Source organism: Scyliorhinus canicula, chromosome 9, assembly GCF_902713615.1.
Source record: "Scyliorhinus canicula chromosome 9, sScyCan1.1, whole genome shotgun sequence".
NCBI lineage: Eukaryota > Metazoa > Chordata > Chondrichthyes > Carcharhiniformes > Scyliorhinidae > Scyliorhinus > Scyliorhinus canicula.
Genome location: NC_052154.1, coordinates 110006979 through 110022572, shown reverse-complemented (window position 1 = coordinate 110022572; position 15594 = coordinate 110006979). Strand labels below are relative to the sequence as shown.

The 15594-nt window shown below is 52.1% G+C and overlaps 1 protein-coding gene across 1 annotated transcript in view; it reads right to left on the bottom strand.

The window, feature by feature from the left end:
• Window positions 1-211: 211 nt before the first annotated feature.
• Window positions 212-15594, bottom strand: part of pdhx (pyruvate dehydrogenase complex component X) — a 353795-nt gene continuing 338412 nt past the window's right edge. The window contains exons 10-11 of the mRNA XM_038807389.1: window positions 13431-13495; window positions 212-663 (exon numbers count right to left, since the gene is read on the bottom strand). Of these exons, the coding sequence (XP_038663317.1) occupies window positions 399-663; window positions 13431-13495 (330 nt within the window). The 3' untranslated portion in view covers window positions 212-398. The remainder of the gene's footprint in view (window positions 664-13430; window positions 13496-15594) is intronic.

Sequence of the window (15594 nt, the reverse complement as noted above, 5' to 3'; positions counted from 1 at the left end):
ATCACATCTCTTTCTTCTGACAGCCAAAGACTAAGAAACGTAAACCATATCGAGGAACATGGGGACCAGGAAGAAATCAGCAGTTTAATGGGTACAAGGTCGAGAGAGTAGGTCACAAGGTGTTTGGAAAGGGCCTTTATTTTCTTTGAAGCAAAAGGAAGATGTCTAGTCAGGCAGTGTTGATAATCAAGAGATGAAAATGGCAACCCAATGAAATAAATAATAAGCATAAGTTTTATTTGGCCTGACACACAGGTAGCAGTAAAGGCAGGGTCGATATTCCCCTGCAATGTTACAACGCTAACAATAAAATAAACTCTGTGCATCACAGATACATTCTGTGATGCCTTCCATGTAACATTCAAATTCCTTGGCAGGTGAAGCTCAGGAAATGCAGTCTAGAACAAAGCTAATCGCTTTGGATTCTCCAGGTTAAGCCTGAAGTTCTCCAAAAACTGAGATGCAAGTTCATCGTCCACCATACGGCCATCACTGGACAGAGTGACTGTCACCATGTCTTTTTGGCAGAGGCTGGGGTTCCCTTTATCATCTTCAGAAACTGTCAAATCCTGACGTGACTGTCCGATGGCCAAGATACAAGCTTGAGGGGGGTTAATCACAGCACTGAAACCGCTGATTCCAAACATTCCCAAATTGGAGACACTGAAAAAAACAAACAAAAAGAAAATTACCATCTTCAATTCTTCTGCAGCCTTCGATGCCCGGTCACAAGTCATCAATGACCCATTCCTTTCAATTACCTACTTGCCTGTATCGTCAGTTCCCCTGCCTGTATCGTCAGTAGCCCTGCCTGTACCGTCAGTTCCCCTGCCTGTATCGTCAGTTCTCCTGCCTGTACCGTCAGTTCCCCTGTCTGTATCGTCAGTTCCCCTGTCTGTATCGTCAGTTCCCCTGTCTGTATCGTCAGTTCTCCTGCCTGTACCGTCAGTTCCCCTGCCTGTACCGTCAGTTCCCCTGTCTGTATCGTCAGTTCTCCTGCCTGTATCGTCAGTTCTCCTGTCTGTATCGTCAGTTCCCCTGCCTGTATTGTCAGTTCCCCTGCCTGTATCGTCAGTTCTCCTGCCTGTACCGTCAGTTCCCCTGTCTGTATCGTCGATTCCCCTGCCTGTATCGTCAGTTCCCCTGTCTGTATCGTCAGTTCCCCTGTCTGTATCGTCAGTTCTCCTGCCTGTATCGTCAGTTCCCCTGCCTGTATCGTCAGTTCCCCTGCCTGTATCATCAGTTCCCCGCCTGTATCGTCAGTTCCCCTGCCTGTATCGTCAGTTCCCCGCCTGTATCGTCAGTTCCCCAGCCTGTATTGTCAGTTCCCCTGCCTGTATCGTCAGTTCCCCGCCTGTATTGTCAGTTCCCCTGCCTGTATCGTCAGTTCCCCGCCTGTATCGTCAGTTCCCCAGCCTGTATCATCAGTTCCCCTGCCTGTATCGCCAGTAACCCGCTAGTGTTGTTGGTACCACGTTCATATTACACACCACCCACCTTCCTGCCATCCGTCGCTTGCTCCTCTCTGGTAACTGCCTGTGTCAGTCACTGCCAATGTTTCATACTTCTGTTTGAAGTTTTATACTTAAAGCAAACATCAAAACTAAATACGAGGCTGGAAATATTACACTCATTCACTTGTCATATTTACCACGTGTAAGAAGTAACTAAATAACATTTGAGATGTGTGGTGGCCTCTGAAGACCAATTCTCTGCTCACTCTTCCACTTGTTTTCTCTTATCTACTCCTTGGGTTGGGAGTGGAGGGAGGGCAGAGAGGGTGCAGCTGACTATGGAAAGAGTGTAAATGCTAAAATATCAGGTCACCTGATTCCATATCCAGCTGAGAGCTAAACTCTCCCTCAGTTGTAGTTGCTGGCCTGAGGATACTGCATTGTCAATCAGGCAGATGTCGGCATGTTACATAACAAGTATAGAACCTTAGTTAGGCCACACTTGGAGTATAGTGTTCAATTCTGGTCGCCACACTACCAGAAGGATGTGGAGCTTTAGAGAGGGTGCAGAAGAGATTTACCAGGATGTTGCCTGGTATGGATGGGCATTAGCTATGAGGAGAGGTTGAATAAACTCGGTTTGTTCTCACTGGAACGACGGAGGTTGAGGGGCGACCTGATAGAGGTCTACAAAATTATGAGGGGCATAGACAGAGTGGATAGTCAGAGGCATTTCCCCAGGGTAGATGGGTCAATTACTAGGGGGCATAGGTTCTAAGGTGCAAGGGGCAACGTTTAGAGTAGATGTACAAGGCAAGTTTTTTTACACAGAGGGTAGTGGGTGTCGGGAACTCGCTGCTGGAGGAAGTGGTGGAAGCAGGGACGATAGTGACACTTAAGGGGCATCTTGACAAATACATGAATAGGATGGGAATAGAGGGATACGGACCCAGGAAGTGTAGAAGATTGTAGTTTAGTCGGGCAGCATGGTCGGCACGGGCTTGGAGTGCCGAAGGGCCTGTTCCTGTGCTGTAATTTTCTTTGTTCTTTGTTAAGATGCATTGAAGTTCCTGAACCTGCCCCATCCACAGTGATTTCTTAGATATTCATTTGAACTTAGTTTCTACACTTTGGACTTAAAGTGGAATAAATATATTGAAGATTCGAAGGTGGTTTTGGTGAATCAGTCCTCCAGCGAATTTAATCTGTTCCTTGCACAATATCAGTTCATATCCTCTAAACAACATCTGCAAACATGTTAATTGCCCTGCATAGACACTCGTCCAGGTAAGCTCAGGGAAAGTGATATTTAAAGGTACTGCAGAAACAGCCAGTATCGTTGGAGGAAACAATTTCATTTTCTACCTTATATGTCCACCTCCTCATTAATTCCATTTTAATCTATACATGAAGAGATCTGAATTTAGGGCGTGACGTTCTGTGGATATCTTTCTGTCTGCCCATGTGCGTTGCCAGGTTGGTATCTCTGTCCATGCCTTTCCCTTGTTCTCTGTTTATGCTTGTGGTTAACTGGTGAACTTGTCTGTATTTGTCTTGCACCATCATTGAATGGGTGTGTGTTTTATCTCTCTCCTCATGTCTGTCTCTGTGTGCATCTGTGGTTCTCTGTTCCTGTGTGTATCTGTGGTGCATTCTCTGTACCTCAGTGGGCTCTCCCTGTCACTATGTCGCTCTAATCCCCACTCTGTCCTTGATCCCCTCTCTCTCTGTCACTGTGTGTCTGTGATCCACCCTCTTTCTGTCCCTGGCTGTCTGTGACCCCCTCTCTCTGTCCCTGTGTGTCTGTGATCCCCCTCACTCTCTGTTCCTGTGTGTCTGTGATTCCTTCTCTCTGTCCCTGTGTCTGTGATCCCCTCTCTCTGTCCCTGTGTGCCTGTGATCCCCTCTCGCTCTGTCCCTGTGTGCCTGTGATCCCCTCTCTCTCTGTCCCTGTGTGTCTGTGATCCCCCCCTCTCTCTGTCCCTGTGTGCCTGTGATCCCCTCTCGCTCTGTCCCTGTGTGCCTGTGATCCCCTCTCTCTCTGTCCCTGTGTGTCTGTGATCCCCTCTCTCTCTGTCCCTGTGTATCTGTGATCCCCTCTCTTTCTGTCCCTGTGTCTGTGATCCCCTCTCTCTGTCCCTGTGTGTCTGTGATCCCCTCACTCTCTGTTCCTGTGTGTCTGTGATTCCTTCTCTCTGTCCCTGTGTCTGTGATCCCCTCTCTCTGTCCGTGTGCCTGTGATCCCCTCTCTCTGTCCCTGTGTGCCTGTGATCCCCTCTCGCTCTGTCCCTGTGTGCCTGTGATCCCCTCTCTCTCTGTCCCTGTGTGTCTGTGATCCCCCCCTCTCTCTGTCCCTGTGTGCCTGTGATCCCCTCTCGCTCTGTCCCTGTGTGCCTGTGATCCCCTCTCTCTCTGTCCCTGTGTGTCTGTGATCCCCTCTCTCTCTGTCCCTGTGTATCTGTGATCCCCTCTCTTTCTGTCCCTGTGTCTGTGATCCCCTCTCTCTGTCCCTGTGTGTCTGTGATCTGCTCTCTCTGTCCCTGTGTCTGTGATCCGCTCTCTCTGTCTCTGTGATCCCCTCTCTCTGTGTCCCTGTGTGTCTGTGATCCCCTCTCTCTCTGTCCCGGTGATCCCCTCTCTCTCTGTCCCTGTGTGTCTGTGATCCCCTCGCTCTCTGTCCCTGTGTGTCTGTGATCCCCTCTCTCCCTGTCCCTGTGTGTCTGTGATCCCCTCTCTCTCTGTCCCTGTGTGTCTGTGATCCCCTCTCTCTCTGTCCCTGTGTGTCTGTGATCCCCTCTCTCTATCCCTGTGTGTCTGTGATCCCCTCTCTCTGTCCCTGTGTGTCTGTGACCCCCCCCTCTCTCTGTCCCTGTGTGTCTGTGATCCCCTCGCTCTCTGTCCCTGTGTGTCTGTGATCCCCTCGCTCCCTGTCCCTGTGTGTCTGTGATCCCCTCTGTCTCTGTCCCTGTGTGTCTGTGATCCCCTCTCTCTCTGTCCCTGTGTGTCTGTGATCCCCTCTCTCTCTGTCCCTGTGTGTCTGTGACACCCTCTCTCTCTGTGCCTGTGTGTCTGTGATCCCCCCTCTCTCTCTGTCCCTGTGTATCTGTGATCCCCTCTCTCTCTGTCCCTGTGTGTCTGTGATCCCCTCTCTCTCTGTCCCTGTGTGTCCGTGATCCCCTCTCTCTGTTCCTGTGTGTCCGTGATCCCCTCTCTCCCTGACCCTGTGTGTCTGTGATCCCCTCTCTCTGTCCCTGTGTGTCTGTAATCCCCTCTCTCTCTGTCCCTGTGAGTCTGTGATCCCCCCTCTCTCTGTCCCTGTGTGTCTATGATCCCCCCTCGCTCTCTGTCCCTGTGCGTCTGTGATCCCCTCGCTCTCTGTCCCTGTGTGTCTGTGATCCCCTCTCTCCCTGTCCCTGTGTGTCTGTGATCCCCCCTCTCTCTGTCCCTGTGTGTCTGTGATCACCTCTCTCTCTGTCCCTGTGTGTCTGTGATCCCCCCTCTCTCTCTGTCCCTGTGTATCTGTGATCCCCTCTCTCTCTGTCCCTGTGTGTCTGTGATCCCCTCTCTCTCTGTCCCTTTGTGTCCGTGATCCCCTCTCTCTGTTCCTGTGTGTCCGTGATCCCCTCTCTCCCTGACCCTGTGTCTGTGATCCCCTCTCTCTGTCCCTGTGTGTCTGTAATCCCCTCTCTCTCTGTCCCCGTGTGTCTGTGATCCCCCCTCTCTCTCTGTCCCTGTGTGTCTGTGACCCCCTCTCTCTGTCCCTGTGTGTCTGTGACCCCCTCTCTCTGTCCCTGTGTGTCTGTGGTCCCCCCTCTCTACGTGTCCCTGTGTGTCTGTGATCACCTCTCTCTCTGTCCCTGTGTGTCTGTGACCCCCTCTCTCTCTGTCCCTGTGTGTCTGTGATCCCCTCTCTCCCTGTCCCTGTGTGTCTGTGATCCCCTCTCTCCCTGTCCCTGTGTGTCTGTGATCCCCCTCTCTCTCTGTCCCTGTGTGTCTGTGATCACCTCTCTCTCTGTCCCTGTGATCCCCCCTCTCTCTGTCCCGGTGTGTCTGTGATCCCCCCTCTCTCTCTGTCCCTGTGTGTCTGTGATCACCTCTCTCTCTGTCCCTGTGTGTCTGTGATCCCCTCTCTCCCTGTCCCTGTGTGTCTGTGATCCCCTCTCTCTCTGTCCCTGTGTGTCTGTGATGCCCTCTCTCCCTGTCCCTGTGTGTCTGTGATCCCCTCTCTCTTTGTCCCTGTGTGCCTGTGACCCCCTCGCGCTCTGTCCCTGTGTGTCTGTGATCCCCTCTCTCCCTGTCCCTGTGTCTGTGATGCCCTCTCTATGTGTCCCTGTGTGTCTGTAAACCCCTCTCTCTCTGTGCCTGTGTGTCTGTGATCCCCTCTCTCTCTGTCCCTGTGTGTCCGTGACCCCTCTCTCTGTCCCTGTGTGTCCGTGATCCCCTCTCTCCCTGACCCTGTGTGTCTGTGATCCCTCTCTCTGTCCCTGTGTGTCTGTGATCCCCTCTCTCCCTGACCCTGTGTGTCTGTGATCCCCTCTCTCTCTGTCCCTGTGATCCCCCCTCTCTCCCGTCCCTGTATGTCTGTGATCCCCTCTCTCTCTGTCCCTGTGATCCCCTCTCTCTCTGTCCCTGTGTGCCTGTGACCCCCTCTCTCTCTGACCCTGTGTGTCTGTGATCCCCTCTCTCTGTCCCTGTGTGTCTGTGATCCTCTCCCTCTGTCCCTGTGTGTCTGTGATCCCCTCTCTCTGTCCCTGTGTGTCTGTAATCCCCTCTCTCTCTGTCCCCGTGTGTCTGTGATCCCCCCTCTCTCTCTGTCCCTGTGTGTCTGTGACCCCCCCTCTCTCTCTGTCCCTGTGTCTGTGATCCCCCCTCTCTCTGTCCCTGTGTGTCTGTGGTCCCCCCTCTCTCTGTCCCTGTGTGTCTGTGATCCCCTCTCTCTGTCCCTGTGATCCCCTCTCTCTCTGACCCTGTGTGTCTGTTCCTGTGTGTCCGTGACCCCCTCTCTCCCTGACCCTGTGTGTCTGTGATCCCCTCTCTCTGTCCCTGTGTGTCTGTAATCACCTCTCTCTCTGTCCCCGTGTGTCTGTGATCCCCCCTCTCTCTCTGTCCCTGTGTGTCTGTGACCCCCTCTCTCTGTCCCTGTGTGTCTGTGATCCCCCCTCTCTCTCTGTCCCTGTGTGTCTGTGATCCCTCTCTCTGTCCCTGTGTGTCTGTGATCCCCTCTCTCTACGTGTCCCTGTGTGTCTGTGATCCCCTCTCTCTACGTGTCCCTGTGTGTCTGTGACACCCTCTCTCTCTGTCCCTGTGTGTCTGTGATCACCTCTCTCTCTGTCCCTGTGTGTCCGTGATCCCCTCTCTCTGTCCCTGTGTGTCTGTGACCCCCTCTCTCTCTGTCCCTGTGTGTCTGTGATCCCCCCTCTCTCTCTGTCCCTGTGTGTCTGTGATCCCCCCTCTCTCTGTCCCTGTGTGTCTGTGATCACCTCTCTCTCTGTCCTTGTGTGTCTGTGACCCCCTCTCTCTCTGTCCCTGTGTGTCTGTGATCCCCTCTCTCTGTCCCTGTGTGTCTGTGATCCCCCCTCTCTCTGTCCCTGTGTGTCTGTGATCACCTCTCTCTCTGTCCTTGTGTGTCTGTGACCCCCTCTCTCTCTGTCCCTGTGTGTCTGTGATCCCCTCTCTCCCTGTCCCTGTGTGTCTGTGATCCCCTCTCTCTCTGTCCCTGTGTGTCTGTGATGCCCTCTCTCCCTGTCCCTGTGTGTCTGTGATCCCCTCTCTCTCTGTCCCTGTGTGCCTGTGACCCCCTCTCGCTCTGTCCCTGTGTGTCTGTGATCCCCTCTCTCTGTCCCTGTGTGTCTGTAATCCCCTCTCTCTCTGTCCCCGTGTGTCTGTGATCCCCCCTCTCTCTCTGTCCCTGTGTGTCTGTGACCCCCCCTCTCTCTCTGTCCCTGTGTCTGTGATCCCCCCTCTCTCTGTCCCTGTGTGTCTGTGGTCCCCCCCTCTCTCTGTCCCTGTGTGTCTGTGATCCCCTCTCTCTGTCCCTGTGATCCCCTCTCTCTTTGACCCTGTGTGTCTGTTCCTGTGTGTCCGTGACCCCCTCTCTCCCTGACCCTGTGTGTCTGTGATCCCCTCTCTCTGTCCCTGTGTGTCTGTAATCACCTCTCTCTCTGTCCCCGTGTGTCTGTGATCCCCCCTCTCTCTCTGTCCCTGTGTGTCTGTGACCCCCCTCCTCTGTCCCTGTGTGTCTGTGATCCCCCCTCTCTCTCTGTCCCTGTGTGTCTGTGATCCCTCTCTCTGTCCCTGTGTGTCTGTGATCCCCTCTCTCTACGTGTCCCTGTGTGTCTGTGATCCCCTCTCTCTACGTGTCCCGGTGTGTCTGTGACACCCTCTCTCTCTGTCCCTGTGTGTCTGTGATCACCTCTCTCTCTGTCCCTGTGTGTCCGTGATCCCCTCTCTCTGTCCCTGTGTGTCTGTGACCCCCCTCTCTCTCTGTCCCTGTGTGTCTGTGATCCCCCCTCTCTCTCTGTCCCTGTGTGTCTGTGATCCCCCCTCTCTCTGTCCCTGTGTGTCTGTGATCACCTCTCTCTCTGTCCTTGTGTGTCTGTGACCCCCTCTCTCTCTGTCCCTGTGTGTCTGTGATCCCCTCTCTCTGTCCCTGTGTGTCTGTGATCCCCCCTCTCTCTGTCCCTGTGTGTCTGTGATCACCTCTCTCTCTGTCCTTGTGTGTCTGTGACCCCCTCTCTCTCTGTCCCTGTGTGTCTGTGATCCCCTCTCTCCCTGTCCCTGTGTGTCTGTGATCCCCTCTCTCTCTGTCCCTGTGTGTCTGTGATGCCCTCTCTCCCTGTCCCTGTGTGTCTGTGATCCCCTCTCTCTTTGTCCCTGTGTGCCTGTGACCCCCTCTCGCTCTGTCCCTGTGTGTCTGTGATCCCCTCTCTCCCTGTCCCTGTGTCTGTGATGCCCTCTCTATGTGTCCCTGTGTGTCTGTAATCCCCTCTCTCTGTGTCCCTGTGTGTCTGTGATCCCCTCTCTCTCTGTCCCTGTGATCCCCCCTCTCTCCCGTCCCTGTGTGTCTGTGATCCCCTCTCTGTCCCTGTGATCCCCTCTCTCTCTGTCCCTGTGTGCCTGTGACCCCCTCTCTCTCTGACCCTGTGTGTCTGTGATCCTCTCCCTCTGTCCCTGTGTGTCTGTGATCCCCTCTCTCTCTGTCCCTGTGTGCCTGTGAACCCCTCTCTCTCCCTGTCCCTGTGTGTCTGTGATCCCCTCTCTCTCTGTCCCTGTGTGCCTGTGATCCCCTCTCTCTCTGTCCCTGTGTGTCTGTGATCCCCCCTCTCTCTGACCCTGTGTGCCTGTGACCCCCTCTCTCTCTGTCCCTGTGTGTCTGTGATCCCCTCTCTCTCCCTGTCCCTGTGTGCCTGTGACCCCCTCTCTCTCTGTCCCTGTGTGTCTGTGATCCCCTCTCTCTGTCCCTGTGTGTCTGTGATCCTCTCCCTCTGTCCCTGTGTGTCTGTGATCCCCTCTCTCTCTGTCCCTGTGTGTCTGTGATCCTCTCCCTCTGTCCCTGTGTGTCTGTGATCCTCTCTCTCTCTGTCCCTGTGTGTCTGTGATCCCCTCTCTGTCCCTGTGTGTCTGTGATCCCCTCTCTCTCTGTCCCTGTGATCCCCCCTCTCTCCCGTCCCTGTGTGTCTGTGATCCCCTCTCTCTCTGTCCCTGTGTGTCTGTGATCCCCTCTCTCTCTGTCCCTGTGTGTCTGTGATCCCCTCTCTCTCTGTCCCTGTGATCCCCCCTCTCTCTGTCCCTGTGATCCCCCCTCTCTCCCGTCCCTGTGTGTCTGTGATCCCCTCTCTCTCTGTCCCTGTGTGTCTGTGATCCCCCTCTCTCCCGTCCCTGTGTGTCTGTGACCCCCTCTCTCTGTCCCTGTGTGTCTGTGATCCCCTCTCTCTCTGTCCCTGTGATCCCCCTCTCTCCCGTCCCTGTGTGTCTGTGACCCCCTCTCTCTGTCCCTGTGTGTCTGTGATCCCCTCTCTCTCTGTCCCTGTGTCTGTGATCCCCTCTCTCTCTGTCCCTATGTGTCTGTGATCCCCCCTCTCTCTGTACCGGTGTGTCTGTGATCCCCCCTCTCTCTCTGTCCCTGTGTGTCTGTGATCCCCCCTCTCTCTCTGTCCCTGTGTGTCTGTGATCCCCTCTCTCTCTGTCCCTGTGTGTCTGTGATCCCCTCTCTCTGTCCCTGTGTGTCTGTGACCCCCTCTCTCTGTCCCTGTGTCTGTGATCCCCTCTCTCTTGTCCCTGTGTGTCTGTGATCCTCTCCCTCTGTCCCGGTGTGTCTGTGATCCCCTCTCTCTCTGTCCCTGTGTGTCTGTGATCCCCTCTCTCTCTGTCCCTGTGTGTCTGTGATCCCCTCTCTCTCTGTCCCTGTGTGTCTGTGATCCCCTCTCTCTCTGTCCCTGTGTGTCTGTGAACCCCTCTCTCTCTGTACTGGTGTGTCTTTGATCCCCCCTCTCTCTCTGTGCCTGTGATTGCCTCTCTCTTTCCCTCTCTCTGTCCCTGTCTCTCTCTGATCCTCTCTCTCTGTTCCTGTGTGTCTGTGAGCCCCTCTCTCTCTGTCCCTGTGTCTTTCTGATCCTCTCTCTGTGTCCCTGTGTGTTCCTGATCCCCTCTCTCACTGTCCCTGTGTCTCTGATCCCCTCTCTCACTGTCCCTGTGTCTCTGATCCTCTCTCTCCCTGTCCCTGTGTTTCCCTGATCCCCCTCTCTCTCAGGACCTTCTCATAACTTTTCCTCAGCCTTCAGCGACAATAGCGTCAATGTTGCTTGCACAACTTCAAAGACCTGGATGGCCTCTTTAAGTTAAGTCTATCATGCGAACTTTTCTGAACTTGGCCAATCAGCTTAAAAAGCTTTGTTTTAACCCACATGAAAGCTGGACATTCAGAAATAGGATGCAGTATTAGATCTTGCCAACTATAACAGCACCGCAGATGATGTCACTTCCTTTCCTAACTGACTAGATTTAAGGCTTTTTTATTTTGTGCACACATTGCAGAGTTCTGACCATTGAGGCGTCCTTCATTTGTAATGCACAATGATGTTTTGTGCAAGCTCTGCAAATGGGTCAGGGTAAAATTCACAGCTGATTGTCCACACTGTCAGGGCTAAAAATATGTTCCATGCATCTCTACTGCTCCAAATGCCAAGGAGAGGTATCAATGCAGTTAGGCATCCTATTAAAAGAGTCGCATGCCAAGGAAGGGTTGGGTGGGTCAGGTGTTCCACTCAGGGCTGGACTCCAAGACCAGGCGGGTAGCAATTCTGATCAGCAAGCAAGTGGCATTTGAGACTGGGAGAATAGTGGCTGATAAAGGGGGTAGGTATATCATAGTGAGTGGGAAGCTGGAGGGGGTGCTCGTGAATGTCGACGCCCCGAACTGGGACGATGTGATTTTATGAGGCGCGTGTTCGGCAAAATCCTGTACCTGGAGTCACACAACTTGGTCACAACTTGGGGGGACTTTAATACGGTCATTAAACCTGAATTGGATCGTTCAAAATCCAGGACAGGGAAGAGGCCGGCGGCGGCAAGGGAGATGAAGGGCTTTATGGAGAAGATGGGGGTTGTAGACCCCTGGAGGTTTACACGACTGAGGGTTAAGGAGTTCTCCTTCTTCTCTCACGTCCACAAAGTTTATTCCCGTATTGATTTTTTTGTTCTGGGCAGGGCGTTGATCCCAAAGGTGACGGGGACGGAATACTCGGCGATTACAGTTTCGGATCATGCCCCGCATTGGGTAGATTTGCGGCTTGGGGAGGAGAGAGGGCACCGTCTACTGTGGAGACTGGACGTGGGGTTGTTAGCGGACGAGGTAGTTTGCGGGCGGGTGAATAAGAGTATCCAGAACTACTTGGAAACAAACGACATGGGAGAGGTTTCGGCAGTGACGGTCTGGGAAGCCCTGAAGGCAGTTAGTAGAGGGGAACTAATATTAATCCGGTCCCATAGAGAAAAGAGGGAAAGGGTGGAGAAGGAGAGACTGGTGGAGGAGTTACTCTGGGTGGATAGGAAATATGCAGAGGCCCCGGACGTGGGACTCCTGAGGGAGCGGCGCAAGCTTCAGGCGGAGTTTGAATTGTTGACCACAGGGAAAGCGGTAGAGCAGCTGAGGAAGGCTAAGGGGGCGGTGTATGAATATGGGGAGAAGGCAAGCAGGATGTTAGCGCACCAACTTAGGAAGGGAGAGGCGGCCAGGGAGATTGGGGGAGTAAAAAATACATAGAACATAGAAAATACAGCACAGAACAGGCCCTTTGGCCCACGATGTTGTGCCGAACCTTTGTCCTAGATTAAGAACAAATTAATCTCCACCCCATCATTCTACCGTAATCCATGTACCTATCCAATAGCCGCTTGAAGGAACCTAATATTTCCGACTCAATTACTTCCACAGGCAGTGCATTCCATGCCAACAAGGAGGGTAACTTGGTCTTAGACTCGGAGTGGGTGAATGAAGGTTTTAAGGAATTCTAAGATATTCTTTAGATATTTGCAAGTGCGGGCCTTCCTGAGGAAACAGGTGGTGGCCTTCCCGCTGCTGCCGCCACGGGGGATACAGGATAGAGTAGTGTATGGTACCTGGGTGGGGGAGCGGAAGGTGTTGGATATCTACTAGGAGCTGTTGGAGGCGGAGGAGACCCCGGTGGAGGAGCTTAAAGGCAAGTGGGTGGAGGAGTTAGATGGGGTGTTAGAGCCGGGACTATGGGCAGAAGCCCTAAGTAGGGTCAATTCCTCCTCATCATGTGCCAGGCTCAGTCTAATACAGTTTAAAGTGGTTCACCAGGCACACATGACGGCGGCGAGGATGGGGTAGAAGACAGATGTGCGAGGAGTCCAGCAAACCATGTCCATATGTTTTGGGCATGTGAAGCTTGAGGAGTTCTGGCAGGGGTTTGCCAGGGCAATGTCCAAAGCGCTAGGAAATGGGTGGTGCCGAGTCTAGAGGTGGAAATCTTTGGAGTGTCGGAAGACCCGGGAGTTCAGAGACTGAAAGAGGCCGACGTTCTGGCCTTTGCCTCCCTGGTAGCCCAGAGATGGATCCTGTTATTGTGGAGGGACTCAGAGCCCCCGAGTGTAGAGACCTGGGTTAGTGACATGGCTGGGTATCTCAGGCTCGAGAAAATAAAGTTTGCCTTAAGAGAATCAATGTTAGGGTTCTCCCGGAGGTGGCAGTCATTCGTCGACTTTTTTGGGAAAAATTTAAAATGCCGGCAGCAGCAGCTTTCCGGGGGGGGGGGGGGGGGGGGGGTGTCGTCAGTGTTGTGGCTTGTTTGTTTTTTACTTTTGGTGGTCTGAGAAGACAGAGCCGCTCGGGGAAATATCTATTTTTGCACTATGTTAATGTTTAACGCTTTTTGTTCTTTTTCTGTTTTTGTTATAAAATTTTACAAATATTTCAATAAAAATATTTTTAAAAAAAGAGTTGAATGCCTGGGCCCAGGGAGGTTATAGTTAAGTGTCTGCTTCATTAGAAAATCTTCGGAGGTGGGGGGGGGGGGGGGGGGGTGGGCAGAAACATGGTGCATTGTTTATATTTGTTTGTGCACCTTACACTTTCTTTCATTGTATTGGCTGCAGTATTCCCAAGGAACAGTGCCTGCTTTATTTCTGTAAGAGTCCAAGAGTTGCTGGCATTAAGACTGTGCAGGACACCTTTACAGGCAGACTATCAACTGCTAATCACCCAGACAACACACTGCATATGCAAAGAATGCTGGACAGGCTGTCTCATTTTGGTAAACTTTAGACAGGCCATGGCATTGCTTCCCACTTACAATGTGGCTGCAGCCAATAAAGGACTGAGAACAAAAGTGGAAGAGAAGATTCCAGGAAAAACAAACATGCCCTAACTCGACAAAACTACAAACTGCCAGTGCTTTAATATCAAACTACAAGTCGAACGGTTGAGGTAAAAGTGCAGAGTTGCTGATGTTTTACCTGAAGGATCCCCCCTGGTACTCCTCAGGTAGCAGCTTTCCTGCTTTTGCTTTCTTTGCGAGTGCCTGGAATGGAATTATAAAGGCTGCTGTTAATTCAATTTGCAGTATCTGAGTGTGCAGTATTTGCTGGAGAGAGAATCCCCCAGCTAATAAAGAGAAAATTGTTCCTGTCTGTATTCTCAGTAACATCACTAACTTCTTGCGAACGCAATTTAGGTAGGAAGTAGCAAAGTGACAAATGAAGGAGGACATTTAATCCCTAGGTCAGCGCACTGTTCAGAAAATGAATGATGTGGAGATGCCGGCGTTGGACTGGGTGGGCACAGTAAGAAGTCTTACAACACCAGGTTGAAGCCCAACAGGTTTGTTTCAAATCACTAGCTTTCACGAGTGATTCACCTATCGACTTTATGTCTTTCATAATTTTTTACACATCGATCAGGTCCCTCCATAGCCTTCTCTGCTTTAAGGAAAACAAATCCAGTTTAATCAGCCTCTCTTCACATATTAAATACTTCAGTCAAGGCAACATCCTGATGAATCTCCTCTGCACTCTCTTCAGTGCAATCGCATCATTCCTATATTGTGGCAACCAGAACGGAACACAGTACTCTAGCTGTGACCTAACAAGCATTTTATACAGCTCCATCATAACCTCCCTGCTCTTATATTCTATGTCGCGACGACTAAAGGCAAGTATCCCATCTGCCTTTTGAACGACATTCTCTACCTGCCTTCAGGGGCCTAAGGACATCCACATCAAGGTCCCTCTGGTCCTCTATATTTTGTAGTGTCCGAACATTCATTGCGTATTCCCATGCCTTGTTAGCCCCCCCCAAAATGCATCACCTCACACTTTTCAGGGTTAAATTCCATTTGTCACTGTTGTGTCCATGTGACCAGCCCATCGATATCATCCTGCAATCTAAGGCTTTCCTCCTTTCTTTTACCACTCCACCAATTGTTGTGCCCTTACTGATCATACCCCCCACATTCCCGTCCAGATCATTAACGCATATTAAACAACAAGGGACCCAGTACCAATCCCCGCGGTTCACCATTGGACACGAAGCTCCAGTCACAAAACAACCTTTGACCATCACCCTCTGCCTCCTGCCACTGAGCCAATTTTGAATCCAATTTGCCAAATTGTCTTGGATCCCATGAGCTTTTACCTTCTTAATCAGTCTCCGATGCATTACCTTGTCAAAAGGCCCCTTCCCATTGGCGAAGTCCATGTAGACTACATTAACTGCACTGCTTCATCTACACACCTAGTCACTTCCTCGAAAAATTCAATCAAATTTGTTAGACATGGGCCGAAATTCTCTGTTTGGGAGACACGCTGGACCTGAATTGTGTGCGATTGCAATTCGCAATCCCATTGGGGCACTATTTGGTAAGCGAGCCAGGACATGTAAATGGGCCAGCACTCTGCCGGCGCGAATTCAGAGCAATTCCCGGTCTAGCGGGCATTCTAACCGCTGGGGCCGGAGTGAGCGCCAAAGAGCCTGGCAGCTGGCGTTGTTTTTAAATGCTCCACTTACCACACACTCACTGCAGCCACGAAGATGGCTCGAAGACCTGCCTCCCCGAGGTCGAGAGTCTGAGGTGGACCCACAGCACCACTTCAGTGAGGTTATTCATGAAGGCACGTCTTCTCAACCTTGCTTCTTGCCTGACGTGTGGTGATCCTCGGCTTAAATCACCACCAGTCAGCTCTCAAAGGGGAAACCAGCCTATGGTCATCTGGGACTATGGTGACTTTACCTTACCTCTGGATCCTACATGCACTAGCACGAGGCACCCAGAGTAATCCAGAGATTACAAGAGGCCTCGCTCCCTAAATTCTTGTTGCAGGACCTCATCTCTCTTCCTACCAATGTTGTTGGTACGAATGTGAACCATGACCTCAGTGTTCACCCTTCAGAATGCGCTGCAGCTGTTCAGTGACATCCTTGACCCTGGCACCAGAGAGGCAACACATCATGCTGGAGTCACATCTGCGGCTGCAGAAATACCTGTCTGCATCCCTCAGTTTTAAGTCTCCTATCATTATTGCTCTTCCACTCTTACTCCTCCTTCCTTGTGCATCTGAGCAACCCACAGAGCTGTGAACTTGCCTCTGGCTGCACTCCTCAGAGGAACAGTCACTCTCATCA